At 46.0% G+C, this 19,774-nt stretch overlaps 1 protein-coding gene across 3 annotated transcripts in view; it reads left to right on the top strand.

Moving 5' to 3' along the window:
* Positions 1-16,796, top strand: part of XIRP1 (xin actin binding repeat containing 1) — a 34,660-nt gene extending 17,864 nt beyond the window's left edge. For 2 of the 3 annotated variants that reach the window (XM_074830863.1, XM_074830873.1), the window contains 3 exons: positions 5,013-5,170; positions 6,422-6,475; positions 8,105-16,796. In XM_074830863.1, the coding sequence (XP_074686964.1) occupies positions 5,013-5,170; positions 6,422-6,475; positions 8,105-15,799 (7,907 nt within the window). In that variant the 3' untranslated portion in view covers positions 15,800-16,796. The remainder of the gene's footprint in view (positions 1-5,012; positions 5,171-6,421; positions 6,476-8,104) is intronic. The other variant, XM_074830881.1, reaches the window with a different exon arrangement.
* Positions 16,797-19,774: the final 2,978 nt, after the last annotated feature.

Below are 19,774 nucleotides of genomic sequence, written 5' to 3'. Positions count from 1 at the left end.
GCCGTCGTAGCAAACCCAAAGCTGACCCACAGAGGAGCAATGTCAGGCAACCACTAAGCAGGTGATGGAGGATGCCGGATTCAACTGGCTGGGATGGGATGCTCTCAGGAGCTCCGCTCCCTTTGGCGAGCAATGGAGAGGGACGGGACCCTGGCACAACTTGCACCACTGGACTAGTCCTTTCCCTCCAGCTCGTGCAAGCCCTGTGAGAGCCCACAGATGATCTCAGGCCCCATTACACAACCCCTGGTTCACGCACTGCCGTGGGGCGCACACAGCGACACAAAGGGCTTTGCTTAGCAGCTGTGTTTGCTCAGGGCGGCTGATTTTGGGAGCAAAGCTGATGACATGTGGTTGGCCAGGCGACCCAGGAGACTGGTGCTGAGCTTGCAGCTTCCTTTTTTAATAGGTGACTCAGGCACTCAGTAGCTCACTGGGGTTGGCGGTGGGAGCCGGGCTGTGAAAGAGTGCCAGCGGCAGAGGTGGTGGACACCAACAGGTGGGTGAGCGTTGTTCCTCTATAGGATAAAGTGGTTTAAATAGAAAACAGAGTAAGCTGGAGCTGATGTGTTACTGATGAGATGGGGTTTTCTCGGGGGAAGGAGCAGGAAGGGGTTTTGTAAGTGATTTGTTATCCACTTGTTGGGAGCTGGCTGTCAGATGTAACACGATTACAGTTCAAGAGACCTGTAATATTATCTTCAGCAGGAGACAGAGCAGTTGAGTGATTTATGGGCAATAACTGAAGAGGAAGTGAGTGAATTTTTTAGATTAATATTTAAGTCTTTTTTCCCCCTGCTGTCTTGTCTGTTCCACGTGTGTGTAGAAAGATCACTGAGTACAAATGAATATGAGGAATGATCTTCCCCCATTGTAAGTTTCCAGGTCCCACAGCCCTCCCTGCCTGGCTGGGGTGTGGCTTATGGGGCAGAGAGGTTGTAAACTGAGCCGGAGCTGCACATACCTGGGGCAAGGGAAGAGCTAAAGAAGCCCGGACAGCTGCTCTCTATGGACAGTCCTAACATTGCAGCCCCTCATATGAAATGTGCAGATTCATCTGGCGCCAGACGCTGGCACGAAGGACATTTTACCGACAAACCCCAGCGGGGAGGAACATTCCCCATATCCTTCACTTAGACAGCAGTGCCGTCCGCCGCAGTGCCAGCCGCTGGGTGGGACAGGAGGAGGGGGTCCTCAGGACCTCTTTTCTTCTATTTTAGCTCATGGGGGATGATTTAATGCTTGAAGTATTAGGTTTAAAGTCTCTGGGGCCGCAGTCAGGGCTAGTCAATCAGTGCCATGCAAGATGCATCACTCAGCACTGGAATGGATGTTCAATGTGCCAGCGGAGCCCTTTTGCTCAGCAAGGTAGAAATGTGGAGCCCAGCACAGGTCTCAAACTGGACTTCTGTGCTCTCTATCTCATATACAACAAATAACACCCTAAGACCAGCCTGCATAACATCCTTTGGCGCTGCTTTAGCATCCCCAGCTGGGAACTTCCCTGCTCCCTCCCAGGGGATGCTGTGCAGCAGCACTGTGCTCACAACTCTTGAGATGTCCTAGGTGCCACTTGGACACTGTTAGCTGCACACATGGGACAGCTTGGCTTTCTCGTTAGTGGAAGGAACTGTTGTTCTTTTGCTCTAATCTATAATTAGTAATTTAGAGGGTGGCAGCAGCCTGTTTCATCAGGCAGAGCCGTGTGGAGCAACCAGACTTTCCGCAAATGCAGAGCCAGCCACCCGCCCGGTGGGTTTCAGCAGCCACTATCTAAGGCAGGCAGTTTTGTGAGAAGCAATAAGCAGAGGGCTGTGCACAGCCTGTGCACTGCAAAAATGTCAAAAAGGAGAAGGAAAAAAAAAAAAAAGAAAACAAAGGCAGCGATAAGGGGAAGGCTTCAACGAAAGCCTTGTATCTAATTATATCTGTCGTTAAAACAGAAGCCCTGTGGCCTTTCATCCATCTAAGCTAACGGATGAAGGACTAGGCAGCACTGAGGCTGTTCTATTTTCCACTGCATGGACTGAAAATCTTTCTTCAGCTACATTATTCATTCTTGGCTGGAGGGGTACATTGCTGTTCCTTGTTCAGCATCTTGACCCACGGCATGGGCCAATATAAATTATATCAGCTCAGCAGTAATACCAATAGCCTGGGGTGGAAGAAGACCATTAAACATTACCAGCCCAGCTCTAGGACATGGGGGTGTTTTTGCTAAGCACTTAGCACTGAAATAGTTAAGCATAGCAACGCTTGTGTTAGCCTAGGCAGGGTCCCTGCCTTGTCATGAAGTGTTTCCATCTCCTAGTCGTAGTTTTTAAGAGTATTTTCAGCGTGGCCATGCCCTTGCCAAGGGCTTGTGTTTATTTGCCTGACCAGAAAGGCTGCAAATCTGTGCTTTGTTTTCTTTCAGCTTTAAAGCTAGGAAGGCTGACTCTCCCCAGCTTATTAGGAGACTTAGCCAACCAACCCTTATTACCTTGCAAGGAAGAAAACTTCTGTTTTCCGGACTGATTGGACCCGTTTTTCTTTTCCAGTAGGTAATTCAGCAATGTAGGAGAAAAGAAAGTAATTCCCAGACAAGATTTTTCAAAGCCCTCTTCAAAGCTTTCTGCAGCTAATTCAGCACATGCTTCAGTGCTCTTCTCACAGGGTACACACATAATAAGGAAAGACCATGAAATATGAGGTACTTTCACTGGCAATTACTTCATTTTCCATTTTTACAGAGTAGACACCTTCAAATATACGCCTCAAGCCTCCAAATGAAGGGAGAAGCCTACTGCAGCAGATAGAGGGGCTTGTGTTAGCAGGTATTGGCACCGGCTGCTGTAAAAGTGGTGTCTCAGCAATACCTTGACCCTCTCCTCCCCATTTCCAGGGTGCTGTTCATCTCAAAAAGACAGGCATCTAGTCAAAGTTAGGGGCGTCTTGAGCAGAGTGGGTAAAATCAGAGCAATCAGTGATGCAATCAGAGGGTGGTTGCAACCTCACAGCCTATCTTAAGATGCACCAAATCGGCTCCAGCATTGCCATTGTCTGCACTGGCTGTAGATGGATAATTCTCTTTGACTCAGTGTTTAAGCTGTGGAGAGCAGAAATCAGGGAGAGAAGTCCCATATTTACATGGTGACTTAGCAAAAAAAAAAAAAAGTATTAAGGAAATATCTTATGTTTTCTCTCCTGATGTCCCAGTGATGTCTGGCAGAACTGGGCAGATAAATCTGTATTGCATCCCACTGCTTCCTCATGTATCCAGCCTCAGTTCTGCATCAAAATGCCTGTGCATCTTCAGGGGTAGATAGAACCAAGGACAAAAAAACTTTGGGGTTTGGCACCTTCCAGCAGCAACTGGCCAGTGTCTGACAAGTTCATTGGGGTCCCTCTATTCTTATCTTCATGGTTTTTTAGTGCATGCTTGTCCCCATAGGAACTGGTGTTTCATTTGAAGCACCAGCTCCTGGAATAATGTTAGTGCATAACATTTGCTGTTGTCACTTTAAAACATAACCAGAGTGAATCTCCTTCAGTATTTTAGAGAAAAACTTGAAAACCTGAACTCAAAATGCAGAAAACAAAGAAAAAGAGTCATTAAGTTTGTTATTTACAAAATCTCGTGATTTGGGGACTGAGATTTGAGGGTAAAGAAAGCTAGAATTGCTGCAGTGCTTATAATGTGCACATATTAAAAAGTACATCAGCCCTTTCCTGGCTGTGCAATAGCTGGATTTGTGGAGAGAGAGCCCATTGTTCAAACAGAAAGCATTGCAAATACCACACTAAATCCAAATGCAACAGTGCAAGTCTGCAGATAAAAGGAGAAAATTCTCGTGTTTTTACAGTGGTAACAGAAATTACAGCCCTGACTAACCTGGAGAACTAAGATGCATCATATAGGTGTAACACTCTACATACATCTGTGATCAAAGGTGGAGACGACCATCCTGCTCACACCAAGCAGAGTAATGCAAAAAGAAATTTCTTAGCTAAAATTTGGAGTTGTTTCTTTCTTTGAAAACTGAACCCATCTGCATTAGAACCATTAATTTCAACAGGAACTTCTCTCTGAGGGTGGACACAGCTTTCATCCTCAGACTGTGGGGAAGGCCTTGCTGTTTAACAGGATGAGGACCAAGGGGGATGGAGTACAACAGGTGGGAATGAGGGACCACTGCCTGATCATCATCCAAAAGTGTGTGGCCATTCCAACCATCCAGTCCCTCTGTGTACCACTCAGGAGGTCTGGCTAATAGACCACCTCCTCTCAGAATAGCCATTTCTCCATGAAACAGATAGGGATATCCTCAGCTGTGGGAGGCATCTGAACAAAGGTAGGAAGAATGCTGAATGTCTTGAATACCTCAGCAATGCCATGCTGGGCCCCACTGGTGGTCCCATGGGAGCTGGTGCAGCTCAAAATATCAGATCTCTAAACTAAGAGCAGGGTTTGGTCCTCTGGTTGTGCCAAAGACTCCCCATTACATTCTTGGGCAAGTCTCATAGCCTTCTCATCTCTCCATTCCCTGAAACTGGCTCCCAGGGGAGGGGTACAGATAAATGGATATAACTGCTTGTGAGTCATGCCAATAGGAGAGCAGTGCTTCCCCAGAGAAAAAAAAAAAAGGGAATTGGTTCAAGTTGAACATGTGTAGCTCCTTCATGTCCTCCGACTCACTCATGTTTGGTGATGGCCTCGTCCAGGGATGCAGGAAGGGGTGGGGGCTCTGTGCCCCACCAGCAGGATGGTGACATCAGGTCACTGCCCAATGTGTTACTCTCATCCAGGCTCAAAGTCTGTTTCAGCCATGAAGGAGGTGGAAATGTCCACGTTTTCTGCCTGAACAAAAAAGACATGTTGTTAAGTTTTGGGGGACCAGGGTGGGGGCTGCCAGGGGAATCAGTGTGCAGATGTCGGAGGTGCCTGGCAGAGCCGTTGGTAAGCAATGCTCATGCTGCAGGCTGGCCATCTTTGGCACATAGCTCACCATGCACGTCTATCCCTGTTTCAGATGAGAGAACGCAGTCATTTTTAGACATATCAGACAACACTAGCCACATACTTCACCAAGGACGAGGGAGGTCCTCTGCGCTCTCCGTGAAGGAGCTGTCGGCTCTTTATCTCTCCCAGACAGCTGCTGCTGCTCACACCAGCAGCCCCACACAGCCGGTAAGCACTATGTGTCGCCATCCTCCCCCTCACAAATCACCAGTGGCATCCCAACAATGTCCCGTCCAGCAAGTGGTTGTAAGAGGATGAGAGAGAACATGTCTGGGTTTGTAAATCTGGAGAAACACAGCATTTGGTTTTCCAAAAATGACCAGCTTTCCCTTGTCATTCATAAATATTGTATAAACATTATCAGAGGTGTTGATATGTATGTATATGATGTATAAGCTGCATATACATACACATACATATACACATTATATTCACACATGCACACACATACCAAACATACACACAGGTCTACATCCACTAGCCCTTACAAACAGTTTATTCATACATGAGATTTCCACTTTATTTGCACATATATATTTACACACTCACATCCATGGAGGAAATATTCAGCACACAGCAACACATACATCTCCATGCTATACCCATTCTAACACATGCATGTATATATGTCCATATATCTCACACTCAGGCATAACTTCACTTTGCAACCTCCCTGTGTTTCTCTGTTTACAGCCCTTGGTCTGGGATCCAGGGATTTAATCACCCACTCCAGACTGATCATTGGGTCATAGGAAAATTCAGATTATAAGGGTTATGAGGCACTGAGCTATATTTTTGCTATTTTCCCAGCTCCACTAGTGATCCAGGAGTAATGTGGGATATGATTTCACATCTGGACCTTTTCTGCAGGTGTGTTCACTCTCAATCTTTTGTAGGGTCTTGAGCAGTCTCTTGAGCATGTTATCCAGGGTCTGTACTAGAGAAGTCCAGACTGAAGCAGTCCCAGTTGAAAATAAATGAGTGGCGACTGTAACTGGAAAATGACAACTGGTTAGAAATGTAAGGACCAAAAAAAAAAAAAAAAAGCAATTTCAAAATAATGACTTACACATTCCATAATAATAATTTTTAAAATATTGAAGTATAAGCAAAACAATAGGCTAAATCAAACTTTGGAAAAATCAGTGCTTGTTGTGTTTTTCTCCCAACTCTAAACAAAGGTGTTTGGGGTTTTGTTTGGTTTGTTTGTTGACTGAGACTTTTGGAAACAAATATTTCTGGTCAACCTGCAATAAGATTATTTTTCCCAGCTGTACAGAATTGTAAGTGATCAAAAAAAATCCCCTCACCTGTAATGGTTTTCAGGTGTCCGTAGTTATACAAATATATATATATAAAAAAAAAAACCATGTCTTCCTATGCAGTTTGATGTCATTTCTCCTTGTGTGTCTTTTCCAGAATACTGTGAAGGACAACTCCATACACTCTCTCAACAGACAGAAAAAAAGCAAGGTAAGAAATTTTAAAGATAAGCACCATTATCTAACCAAATATTTGTGGACTGTGCTGGAGTGTGATTTAAATACTCACACAAGGCAACGAGGAGTGCTTTCATACTGAATATAGCTATCAGCTGCTCAGTCGCCCTTCCCCATATTCAGAAGTTCTTCACAGATCCCCAAAAAACCCTTATTTTAAAAAGGGCATTCAAAGTATGTTGGCTCATGTGAAAGATTTGCGTTTTACACTTGCTGCAAAATATGCTGATTTTGGTATTCTGGGGTGGGTTTTTTTACTAATGTTCAATACTTATTTTTAGCCAGAACAATCCGCATGTAACAGAGTGAAATAACACCGCGCGCCATTGCTTTGAGCAACAACTAATAATATTCCAGGCATAACTCTACAGACGTAACTCCACAGGCATGCCAAGGGTCAGCAGATCTGTTTACTGAAAGGAAAGCCACCAGGATTACAGTCTCTTTTAGATAATGATTATAGGCCTAGGCTACCTTCCCTTTGGATAAATGCCAAGCTAGTGCAGGTTGCAGGTATTCAGCTCAGCATTTGGTGCCCAGGCTTCCCATGTTAAGGAGAAAAAATGCAGAAAGTAAGGCTCAAAGGTAGGCTAAACAACCACAGTCCACCCCATCATGACTGCACCCTCTGTTCACTTCTGTACCAATGTTGCTGTAAAATTGAGCTGAACTCAGGCTGACTAAGTCTAAACAGTTCTAACTTCTACTGGCCCCCAGCTATGGGTGTTACCCCAAACTCTGGTCCCTCAGCCTTGCTTTTTCCTCCTAACAGAGCACAGAATTTGGCCTGCTAATTGCAGCAGTTTGTAAACCTTAGTTAGCCTCATGCCTGTACAAGTCTGCAAGTCAAAAGAGCTTTATTTAAGTCTGTAATTGTATAACTGTGCATCTATTCTTATGCAAATGATGACATGGGGTACACTCCTACGTCCAACAGAAGAAATCATTAATCAGACTAATGTTTTTCCCCAAGCCCTCACTGCTGTGCAGTGGGCAGCCCATGGTGCTACCAAAAGCCCATCGTGCTCACTACCCAAAAACAGGCTGTCCTCATCAGCTCAGTTTGACACTTTTGTTTGGTTTCCTCTCCCCATTTTCTTCTTGAGACCTCTTCACAAATAGCTCCCTGGATTTTTCCTGCACCCATATCCTCTGTTCTCAGACACTCTGCAGGTCCTCACACTGCCCTGGACATTTGGGAGCAAGAGGGAGAAGTTAACTTTTAGCTTGCTACTCTAAGACAGCCTTCTTCAGGTTATTCTTGTGGTCACTGTCTTGTGCTGACACAGTCCAAATTGGGCATCTCTGTTACACTGTAGTTGCACTGAATACTGGGGACTGTAGACTAACCACCACACATGCCTGGATTAGAGACCTTGCTTTAGAGCGTGTTGCTGTGGAACCAGAGTTAACACCAGCCCTGGAGCGTGTGCAGTGGTGTGATGCTTTGGAGTGCTGTGTGCTACTGAACCAAAGGTATGGAGCTTTGTAGGTGCATGGATTTCCCTTGTTGGCTGGCTTTGTCCTTTGCCGTTCTCACTATTAACGGCCATGGGGTTGGGGGTACGAGATGATGCTGACATTTAAAACTGTTTCCCTAAAGATGTCAGAAGCTCAGAAATCATCTAAAGTTGCCATCAAGAAAATGGAAGATGACTTACCTCCCCCTCCCACCCTTGGCTCAGTCCAGGTCATCACTCCAGGGAGCCAGGATCTCAACCCACTCCCTGTGCCTCCTCCAAAGCAAGCCTTCTCCAAGTTCTACCAGCAGCGTCAAGTGAACGAGCTAAAGAGGCTCTACAGACACATGCATCCTGAGCTCAGGAAGAACTTGGAAGAAGCTGTGACTGAGGACCTGGCAGAAATGCTTAATACTGAAGATCCCAATGCACAGGCATCTGTGAACCTGGACAAAGTTCTTCCAGGAGAGGTTCAGTCCATGCGCTGGATTTTTGAGAACTGGGCACTTGACTCCATTGGGGACCATCAAGCCACAAAGAAGCTGGCAGAAGAAGAGATCATTCCTGGTGGGGATGTGAAAAGTACTTCCCTGAGGTTTGAAAGCCAGTCAATCAATGGGGACAATCTGTCAACATCAACCAAGGTAACAGAAACAGACCTTGCCAGAGGGGATGTGCATACTGCCCGGTGGCTATTTGAAACCCAACCACTAGACTCATTAAACAAATTGTATTCGGATGAAACTGAAGTGCAGGAGGCCGTTCTCAAGGAACCTGTCCAGGGAGGTGATGTGAAAGGTGCCAGACAGCTCTTCGAAGCACAGTCCTTGGATGCTATAGGACGCTGCTGCTCAGTGGAGGAGAAGAGCATCCTACAACTCAAGTCAGAAATCCAGGAGCTAAAAGGTGATGTTAAGAAGACTGTCAGGCTCTTCCAAACAGAGCCCCTCTGTGCCATCAGAGATAAAACTGGGAACATCCATGAAATCAAGTCTGTCTGTCGAGAAGAAATTCAGAGCAATGCGGTCAGAACGGCTCGCTGGTTGTTTGAGACTCAGCCCCTGGATACCATCAACAAGGACACTTCCAAAGTGCAAATAATCCGTGGGATTTCACTGGAAGAAATTGGAAGGCCAGATGTCAGTGGAGCAAGGTGGATATTTGAAACTCAACCTCTGGATGCCATCAGAGAAATCACAGTTGAAGAACAGGATTTCAAGGCTTCAACGGATTTTGTCACAGGGGCAGATGTCAGTAAGCAGCGAATGCTCTTTGAGACTCAGACTCTTGATTCTCTGAAAGGAGAAGCTTCAGAAAGTGTTGTAGCCAAAGAACAAGTCATTGGAGGTGATGTGAAATCTACACTTTGGCTATTCGAAACTCAGCCAATGGAAACCCTGAAAGACAATTTTGAGGTGGGGCATTTAAAGAAAGTAGAGCTTTCAGCAGAGGAGAAGGGAGATGTGAAGCAAAGAAAACATGTCTTTGAGACCTGTCCTCTTGGCAGCATCTCCAAGGCATTTGAGGAAGAAATTCCAGCCACCAGCACTGAAGAGGTAGTGAAAGGGGATGTGAAGTCTTTCAAGACCCTGTTTGAGACTCTCCCCTTAGATAGCATTAAGCAGGCTGATGCTGAGCCCATCACCAAAGAAGAGGAGAAGATTCCAGCTGGCAACGTCAAAGCCAACCAAATTCTGTTTGAGACAACACCTCTGTATGCTATCAAGGATAGCTTTGGCAATTTCCATGAAGTCACCTCTGTAAGCAGAGAGCAAATCATCAGTGGTGATGTCAAGAACTACAAATGGATGTTTGAAACCAGGCCCCTGGACCAGTTTGATGAAAGCACCAAGAAAGTGGATATAATACGGGGGATCACAAAACAAGAGGTGGTGGCTGGTGATGTCAGAACAGCCAAATGGCTCTTTGAAACTCAGCCTATGGACGTCATTCATCACCAAGCCATGCAAGGTGAGGAGCATCCCCCGGTGAAGCGGGAGATCTCCCAGCGGGGGGATGTGAAGACCTGCAGGTGGCTTTTTGAGACCCAGCCCATCCACACCCTGTATGAAAAGGCTGAAAAGAAGCAAGAGGAAGATGGCAGTGTGCCCCAAGCTGATGTGAAGTCATACACATGGATGTTTGAGACTCAGCCCCTGGACTCCCTGAAAGGCCAGGAGGAGCAGTATTTACAAGTCAGTAAGGCATACAGTCAGGAGGAATTACAGGGAGTTGATGTCAAAACTGTCCGGCATCTATTTGAGACTGAACCCTTGGGCAGCAGTATTGTCAGTGAAGCTGACCGAAAAAAAGACATGAGGTACTCTAGTCGTGTGGAGATACAGTCTGGGGAAGTGTCCAGAGTGAAGGAATTCTTTGAAGCTAAGCCCTTGGATACAGTCACCAAACCAACATCCCAGAAGGATGATGGGACAATTGAAGCCGGATCCGTGCACAAATTCACGTGGCTCTTTGAGAACTACCCTATGGACTCCCTGAAGGACAGCTCTGAGGGCATCCAGGAAATCCCTCCAGAGAAGGATATCAAGGGGGGAGATGTTAGAGGCAAAAGGTTCGTATTTGAGACCTATTCCCTTGACAAAATCCATGACACAGTGGATGAGACAGAGCTCCAGAAGATCCAGAAAGACACCATGAGCAAAGCTAATGTCAAGTCCTGCACAATGCTTTTTGAAAGCCAACCTTTATATGCTATCCAGGACAAAGAGGGGGGATACCATGAGGTCACCTCAGTGCAGAAAGAAGAAATCATGAAAGGTGATGTCAAAGGCGCTCGGTGGTTGTTTGAAACTAAGCCCCTGGATCTGATCAAGAAGGAAGAGGAGGTGTTTGTGATTAGGGCTGTCACCCAAGAGGACATCAAGAAAGGAGATGTCCAGGCTGCCCGGTGGAGGTTTGAGACAGAGCCTCTTGACTCCTTCTCAGGGGGAAAGATGTCTGTGCCCAGAACGGTAGATGATGTGCAGAAGGGAGATGTTCAGTCCAACAAGAAGCTCTTTGAGTCCCAGCAAGTGGGCCAGAAGAAGTACGTGAGGATGGTCAGTGTCAGTGATGTTCAGCGGGGTGATGTAAGGACATCCACTTGGCTTTTTGAAAACCAGCCTGTGGACTCCCTGTATGGGGATGCGGAGAGAGGCTCATCTATCAGTACAGTGCAGAGAGAGGACAGCCAGAAAGGGGATGTAAAACGCTGCACCTGGTTGTTTGAAACCCAGCCAATGGACACCCTTAAGGACCCAGAGGTGACAGCCAGTGCTGGGGCCCAAGAAACAATCCCTCGTGCAGATGTGAAAAGTACAACGTGGCTCTTTGAGAGCACACCCTTAGATAAATTTAGTGCTTTTAAAGGCAGTATAGAAACAGAACTGAAAGAAAAGACCATGAAGGAGACTTTAGAGACACTCTGCACTTGCCAGGCTATTCAGCATGATGGGATCCTCATTGAAGCCAATGATATGGAGAGTGTGAAAATGGTGAAGTACCAGCTCAGCAGCCCAGGTGCTCCAGAGATCCTGAAAGAGGAGATTGTGGGAGGCCATTTGCAAAGGATCATGTTGCAGCTCCTGCACAGAACCAATGTGGATGCACAAAGTGTGCTGGTGGAGGAGGACAGAGAGGGCAAGATCAAAGTAAGCCCATTGCAGCTACTGGACCAGAGTGAAGCTGTTAAAGGCAAAGAGGACTTGAGTGGAAATGTAACTAAGGCTTTACAGGGTCTCCTCAGTCAAGACGCTTCCATCAAAAAGGGGATGGTCTTACAAGAGACAAAGTCAGGATCAGTGAAGATGACTCTCTATTCCCTGCTGTTCCATTCTGTCCAGCAGAAAGTTGTCAAGGGGGATGTTAAGTCAACAATAGGGAACCTGTTGGCTTCTTCTCAGGAGCAGAAAGCAACAGCAACCATTAAGCGTGAGGACAATGAGAAGGGAAATGTCCAGCTTTTTGCGAGCTGCATTGAGAAAGGAGATCTAGACTACCTGAAGAATCTCCAGCAGGAGTCAGAGATACAATCCCTCATCTCTTCCCAAGCAGAGCAGGGGGCAGATGAGAGTGTCCCACAGGTTGTGCAGGGGGCTAAGATACATATCTTACCAAATAAAGAACAAATAGAGAAAGTAATTGCAGAGGGTGAGCCAGGGGTTATGGAGGGAGCAAAAAAGGTATTCACATATGAAAGCATGGGAAAAGAGGGTGCATTAGAGAGAGAGGCTGTGTATGCAGCAGGTGTGACAGGAACAACTGTGCAATGTCTTGGGAAGCCTCTGCCCACAGTGATGGGAAAGGAAGAAATTCTGTCGGGAGGACTTAAAGTGACCACAAAGTCAATCCAAAGACTTGCAGATGTCAGCAAGAAGGCAGAGAAAGAAGAAGCCACCACTGCCAATTTGAAGGAACCCAAAACTCTGACTCAAGGCAAATTTCCAACCCAAGTGACGGCTCAGAGGGGAGAAGTGGCTGGGAACCATCAGAGTTCGGTGACTAGAGACGCCAGCCAGATGCAGCCAGAAGAAAAGGCCATTGGGAGCGATCTTCAGGCCGCAATGCAAAGCCTGAGGTTAGCAACAGCAGAAGCAAAAAACATTCAACACCATGTCCAGAGCAAGCTACAGAGGAACAGGGAGGAGGTGCACATGGCCTGCAGGCAGCAGGCAGCCAGCACACAGGGGACAGTGACCCTTCAATCAACTGTACGCCAACACGACTCTGCATCCACCACACAGGAGAGCACCAGCACTGCCATCAGGACCACCACCACTAGAGTCCAGGAGGCATCCAAGGCCCACACAAGCGTCTCTCAGAAGAGCGTAACATCACACAAAAAGGTCAGTGCTTCAGAGGAAGTACAGGGAGGACAACTATTGAGCCAGGAAAGCAAAGTTGTGCCTAGTAGAGATTTTAGCATTAAGGATGGCCTTTATACTGCCACACCCGTGAAAACCTATATAAACCCTTTTGTTGAGTCTGATTACAAAGAGCAATCAGTGCAAGAAGAAAGAGATGTTATTATCAGAGGGGATGTACAGACAGCTATCAGAGCACTGCAAAGTGCCGCCACAGAACAGCGCCTGGTAGAAAAGGAGGATGTTGTCCGAGGTAATTTAAAAGCCACACTTCAGTCGCTGGAAAAGTCTAACGTTAATGTCTCCAGAGGGGATTTTAAAGCCGCTATGATATACAGAAATGCAGGGCAGTCCTATTCTGTATGTAAAAAGAAAAATGAGAATCAAGTCATTAGTAACCAGACTGCTGTAGTGGCTTCAGGGTCACAGGCTGATAATGACTTTCCTCCTCCTCCCTCAGTTGCTGTGATGAAAGCAGAGCATTCCCCACCCTCAACTAACGCAACAAGAGAAGGTGCCCTTCCACTACCAACCAACAAAGATGAAGCCCCAGGATGTTCTGCATCACTCCAGACCCCTCTTCTTGCCCTCCCTTCTCTGTCCTGCCAATTCAGTGATCAGAGTTCTGCAGAGAAGCCCAGGACTCCTCCAAAACCAGAAATTACTGTCCCACCCAGAAAAAAACCTGTTCCCCCTCCAAAACCTGAGCACCTCTTACATGAGGCACATTCTGCCTCTGCAAATAACAGTACAAGCAGATCAACCAAACCCATCCCTCCACCCCTGCCTCCGAAACCTCCAGGCCTCAGGGACATCAGCAAGCCAAAGCCTCCCCCCACGGAGATGGGATTAAACTGCATGGAAATACATGAACAATCAGGCCATGGGGAGGTTCAGGCAAAATGCTGCGCTTTGGGTACTTCCGTGAGCAAGACTGTCTCAGTTCAAGGTATGAGCCCTGAGAGAAAGCTGCCAAAACACACTGCTAAAACTCCACTTCAAATGGCAGAGGAAAGGTACAAGGCCAGCAAAGGAGGACAAGGAAAATTGGAATCAGACAATGCTAAGACTTCAAAGCCAATAAAAAATGGAGTGGTTAGTTTTGAAGTCGAGCAGGGAATGATGAGTGGAAAAGCAGCAGCTCCAAGGAGATGTCCAGGTGAGGTGGTTCAGAGGCATATAGAGCTGTGTCAAGATGAGAACGGGTGTTCTTCAGTATCACATTCAACCTGTTCTGGCAGTGCACAGACACTTAATGTGCCAGGACAGACTGAGCCAAGCACCTCCCCTGTTGGCCACACCACTCCTCCAAAGACAGGAGACGACATTACTCAAAATGCCTCATCCAAGGTGGAAAGGGAAAGTGTGTCTAATTCTTATGGATTGTGGGATAGTCAGAGAGTTGTGCAGCAGGTGACTGAGAGGAAGCAAATGTGTCATTCAATGTCCTTCCATCAGCAACCAATGAACTCCTTTGAGGAGCAACAGCAGGGGAATAGTGGGCAATTGAAATGTCCTGATGGGGAGGTAGAGACACCTGCCCAGGAAAAGTCAGCAGTGGTTATGAGAGAAAAAAACAAGAGAGAAACAGAAGATGAGCGTCGGAAGAGGCTGTCGATACACAAAGAGGAGATTATGAAAGGCAATGTCAAGGAGGCTATGGAGATCTTTGAGAACCTCAGGAGACAGGAGGAGCTGCAAGAGCTCTTGACTCGGGTGAGGGAGTTTGAGGAGGAGACAAGCAAAGTGGATGTGAAAGCTCTGAAGAGTCTCTTTGAGAAGGTCCCTGACTGGGTTGTTCATCAGAAGGCCCACCAGGCCAAGCAACAGGACAGGGCTGAGACAATGGCAAAGGAGGACACTGACAGTGTCTCCTCAGTGGAGCTGGTTTTCGGGGACCTGGAACGAGCAAGTGCTGAGATTATCCACCTGAAAGAGCAGACACTTGCCCGGCTTCTGGACATCGAGGAGGCCATCAAGAAAGCTCTTTATTCTGTCTCTAGTCTCAAGTCTGAGTCAGACATTGCTGGGCTGTCAGGGCTGTTCAAGGAGTCTCTGGGGAACACCCAAAGCTCTGTGAGCAGCAGCAATATTCGTAAAATCAGTATTGTTTCAAGCAAAGCCAAGAAGGAGGGAATCACTTTGGAGACAGGGGAAGCAGCTTCTGTGGAAGGTGCAAAGGTGGTAGAAAAGACCGAGGTAACCAAGGCAGAGCTAGAGGTCCCCCGCCTTGTTCAATCTCGTGTCAGCTCTCCCTCCTCACCTTCCTACATCTCCATTGAGTCTGCTGCCAGGAAACCACCAGAGTCACCCAGGACAGCACATTCCCCCTGGGACGTCCCTTCACCAGACTGTCTTGACACTCCAGGAAAGAGGGATACTTTTGCTCAGGACAGCTTTAGTTCCTTTAACCATCCATCAGCAGTGTCTACTGGGCATGACATGACCCCCTTCGAGAAGAGACCAGAGCCTGTCCAAAAAAAAGTTGGGCTGACCTCAATGAAACAGAACACCCTTGGCAATGTCAACCGTCCGGTCAGTGAGAAAGAGAGGTGCCCTCTGGACACCTCCAAAGGCAACTGCCATTGTGGGATGAAAGGAGGCTTTTCAGAATACTGCTCCCTGAATGTCCCCAGCCCACAAAATCCGCGGAGGCAGAAAAGTATCTTGGAGCTGCAGACAGGGCCTGATGGGTCCAAGCTCTATGGAGCCACCCGGACTGTCATGGAACAATACGAGGAAATGGACCAGTTTGGAAACAAAATAATCACTTCATCCACCACAGTCACCAAGCAGTCTGAGACACAAACATCTTCCACGTGTGATGTGGTATCTCATCCTCAGTATGAGGTATCTGCCTCACCCATGTTTCGGAGGTACCTGAAGAGCCCAGGTGAAGGCTTCCACACCAACGGCAGTTTTCAGGAGCCAGGAGTGGTCTTTGTCACCTTTGGCAACTCCAAGCCAAAGAAATAGGAGATTCTGGAGAGCAAGAGAGAACTGCATAAGACAAAAAGGAAAGTCCACAATAAAAAAGTCTCCTGGTTTATCCACATTACACACAGGGATTCATCTACACCCTAAGGACTTCTCAGGGTCATCATCTTGGTATTTGCATACAGACAGGACAAATGCAGTCTGCCTTGACACAGAAGGAGAACATCCCTCACCTGGCCAACCCAACAGACTTGGTGCTGCACCACAACCCAGAGCTCTGATACTGTTAGAAGCACAAGGGAAAAATCCATCCATGGGCACCTTAGGTTAGCTTCTTCCCCTAGAGTGTTGGAGAGGGTGGGAATTGTACCAGGCTTCTCTGAACTAATGCAGAAGAAAGGATAGGTAGGATCAATTAAAGAACCAACCAATCTGGTCACTGGCAAACACCTTTATGCTATCTTCTTTTTCTAATTATAATACAGGCTTCCCAAGAAGGGCATCCTAAACACACCTATATACACATGCTCATACTGATGGGTGGGTTGGACAGGTTTTCTCTTAGCCATTGACAAAAAAAAAAGGAAAAAAAATCTCAAAATGATGTCACTATTGTGGTTGGGGGAAGTATGTATCAGTTTATTTTTCAGTTCCTGGAAAGTATTCAATGCTACTGAAGATTGTCAAGCTGAGACCTACAGCTATTATCAGTGCTGTTCCCCCAAAGAAAGATGCTATGGAAGATTCTTTATTTGAGTCAGAATGGTTACTGCTTTCCTTTCTTTATTTTTAGAATTGTAATTTATTATTCAATATATACAAAAACCTTATTTTAGATTTTCCATGCTTTCATACATGTTTACTGTTTAAATTCATTTTGAGACTTTGTAAAGCAATTTTCTTTTTATTATGACTTTGTTTTGTACATTCTCAACTCAAGATTTTAGATATTTTGTGGCTTTTTTTTTTTAACTTCTATTGCTGCGTTCTGAAGGTAAACATTACCTCTAAAAATACTTTGGTCTGGTTCAGTTGCTTTTGTTGAGTGTTTGTTTCCTTTCAAAGTACCTAGAAAACATCTCTCAATGAACCAGTTGAATCACATATTCATAGAAACAGAATGGTTTGGGTTGGAAGGGACCTTAAAGATCATCTAGTTCCAACCTCCCTGCCACAGGGAGGGACACCTTCCACTAGACCAGGTTGCTCAAAGCCCCGTCCAACCTGGCTTTGAACACTGTTAGGGAGGGGGCAGCCACAACTTCTCTGGGCAACCTCTTCCAGTGTCTCACTACCCTTACAGTAAAGAATTTCTTCCTTCTATCTAATCTAAATCTGCCCTCTTTCAGTTTAAAACCATTACCCCTCATCCTATCACCACACTCCCTGATAAAGAGTCCCTCCCCAGCTTTCCTGTAGGCACCCTTTAAGTACTGGAAGGCCACTATAAGGTCTCCCCGCAGCCTTCTCTTCTCCAGGCTGAACAACCCCAACTCTCTCAGCCTGTCCTCCCAGGGGAGGTGCTCCAGCCCCCTGATCATCTTCGTGGCCTCCTCTGGACCTGCTCGAGCAGGTCCATGTCCTTCTGATGTTGGGGGCCCCAGAGCTGGACGCAGCACTGCACGTGGGGTCTCACAAGAGTGGAGCAGAGGGGGACAATCACCTCCCTCGACCTGCTGGCCACACTTCTATTGAGGCAGCCCAGGATGCAATTAGCTTTCTGAGAGCACTCTAAATCACTGGAGAGATTTAGTTTACATCTTCTTTACAATGCAGGTGGATTAACAGCCCTGTGGCAAGCAGCATTCATACTCTTGTGTGAAAACTGTTGAGCCCAGGGTAATATACATCATGCAATCCAGGACCCTGTGTCTCCCTGTGGAGACTGGGTAGGATGTATACACCAAGAAAGGTCTGAACACTTGCCTGTACCTGTTTCTTCCATAAGCCTTACAAGGAGGGGCAGTTGATGAACCAGCCATTGCTCAGTGCTGTGCTTCAATTCACACCACAGGTTAGCCTCAGTTTGGGAACGAAGCAAGGTGTCATCCAGGTGTGGGAGAAGGTGAGGAGCCTACAGAGTGACTGGATGGTTTCTCAAGGAGCTGTGTCCCATCGCCTGACTCAGACTGAGGCTACTGACCCCTGGGTCTGACTGTAGAAATTCTGGCTGGTCTATGGCAATCCACCTCATCTCTAAGTGCATCAGTTTACCTTTCTGCAGAAGACAACAGTAACCTCATTCAAAAAACTACCATGTTTCAGTATAATGTTGTGGTTAATATTTTCTTTTTTCCTCTGAGGGAAAAGAGCTTGCATTGACAACTGAATAGCAGGACACTGGGGAGGAAGGGACTGCTTCAGCATCTACCACTTTACATGCCTGAGTCCATAGCTAGGTTTTTAAATAGTAAATAACATCTCACATCATGCAATACCTTGTTCAAGGTGTTGCAGGCCAAGTAGAAGTTCTGTTTCATCCCCCAGAAAAGCAGGCATATACCCAGAGCTCTTTGGTTTGCCTTTAGGATCCCATAAATTTGAAAGTGAGATATGCCAAAAGAATATCATTTTCAGTTCCACCAAAGAACACACTGAAGGTTGAGGTAGAAGAGCAGATCATCATAAACTGAGCATATCCGGATTCAGGGAATCAAAAAAAGAACTACTTAGACCTTCCAAATTGTTTTAGTAGGACCACTTGTAGAAACAGAAGAATTAGTAATTTGGAGCTGCTCTGCAAAATTTTTCCAACACTGCTTTCTTATCCTTGTTTGCTTCTCATCTTAACTTGTTTCAGGATACCCGTATTTGTTTGTTTCATTTCTTTTTAAAGATAGCTGCAAAGAAGTTTTAGTAAGCTGCAAACAGGTTGCTTCGGCAATGAAAATGATTCCACAGAAGCTCAAATAAACCCAGATATCCTGCATGGCCAGTGCTTAAAAATACTGATCTTATTGTTTGCGTTTCTGGTTTTACAGGATTTCTAAATGTCTCAATGAGCCATTTATGAGGCTAAGATCTTTGAGATGTGTTTCTTTCATGGTATTTCCATCAGCCAGGAACTGAAATATTATGAGGGGACAGATGCTGCATTATTTCAGGACCATACATGGCTCCTTGAAGCACTGGAAGAGCTGAACTAAATGTAAAAACGTAAAAATTTGAAACTTAAATACAAGATGAAGGATCAGCTCATATTCTCAGACCTTACAATAATAAACCTGCAAAGCACATACAAACTTTCAAATCCCAAATGAGTTGTCATAGTTTTTCTGTGATCTTTGGATACAAGACATGACATTGTTCACCATTCTTTGCCCTAGTGGGCCACCACATTCTCACACAGTGCCAGGTAGATATTTTCAAGAGCAAAATGGCTGAGAGAATTACCTGTGCCAGTAGACAGAGGACAGATGGCCTTATCTTAACTGTACCTCCATGAGTGATCAAAGGACAAATTCAGCTACAGAACTGGTTCTGTTGCAGCAGTAGACATGAAATATGCCACATTTGAAGTGTCTACATCCAGTATTACCCTTCCCAGCTCCATTTCAGCCACTGGTCTACCTGAGGATACTCAGGTCAGAAAGCTTTGTGCTCACCATCATCTCCAACTATCAATAACACAGGCATTTTCAGGCTGACCCCTCCTACTATAAAGATTTTAATTCACCTAGGGAAAAAAAAGGCGACAACTGATAAGCCATAAGCCAGCTGCAACTTTCAGCATGGCAGTAATCAGCAATGTGGTAGAAGAGCCTTCCAGGAACAGTCTGTAACTGCTTTTCACAGAAGTTTTAAGATAATCTCTTTGCCCACAGTGCCATTCAATTGATGCTAACCACCTATCTTCCAAACCATTAGGAAGACTTATTCCTGGGACTGATAAAAATAACTCTGAAGAGCAAGAGTATCAGACAATGAGCACTTAAAATAATAAATCCCCTCGTGAAAGAGACCTGCATCCCCTGTAAAAGATTATCCCACCTTGGAAACACACTCCAGGAGTAC

Source organism: Strix aluco, chromosome 1, assembly GCF_031877795.1.
Source record: "Strix aluco isolate bStrAlu1 chromosome 1, bStrAlu1.hap1, whole genome shotgun sequence".
Lineage (NCBI taxonomy): Eukaryota > Metazoa > Chordata > Aves > Strigiformes > Strigidae > Strix > Strix aluco.
This window is presented reverse-complemented; position numbering and strand designations above follow the sequence as displayed.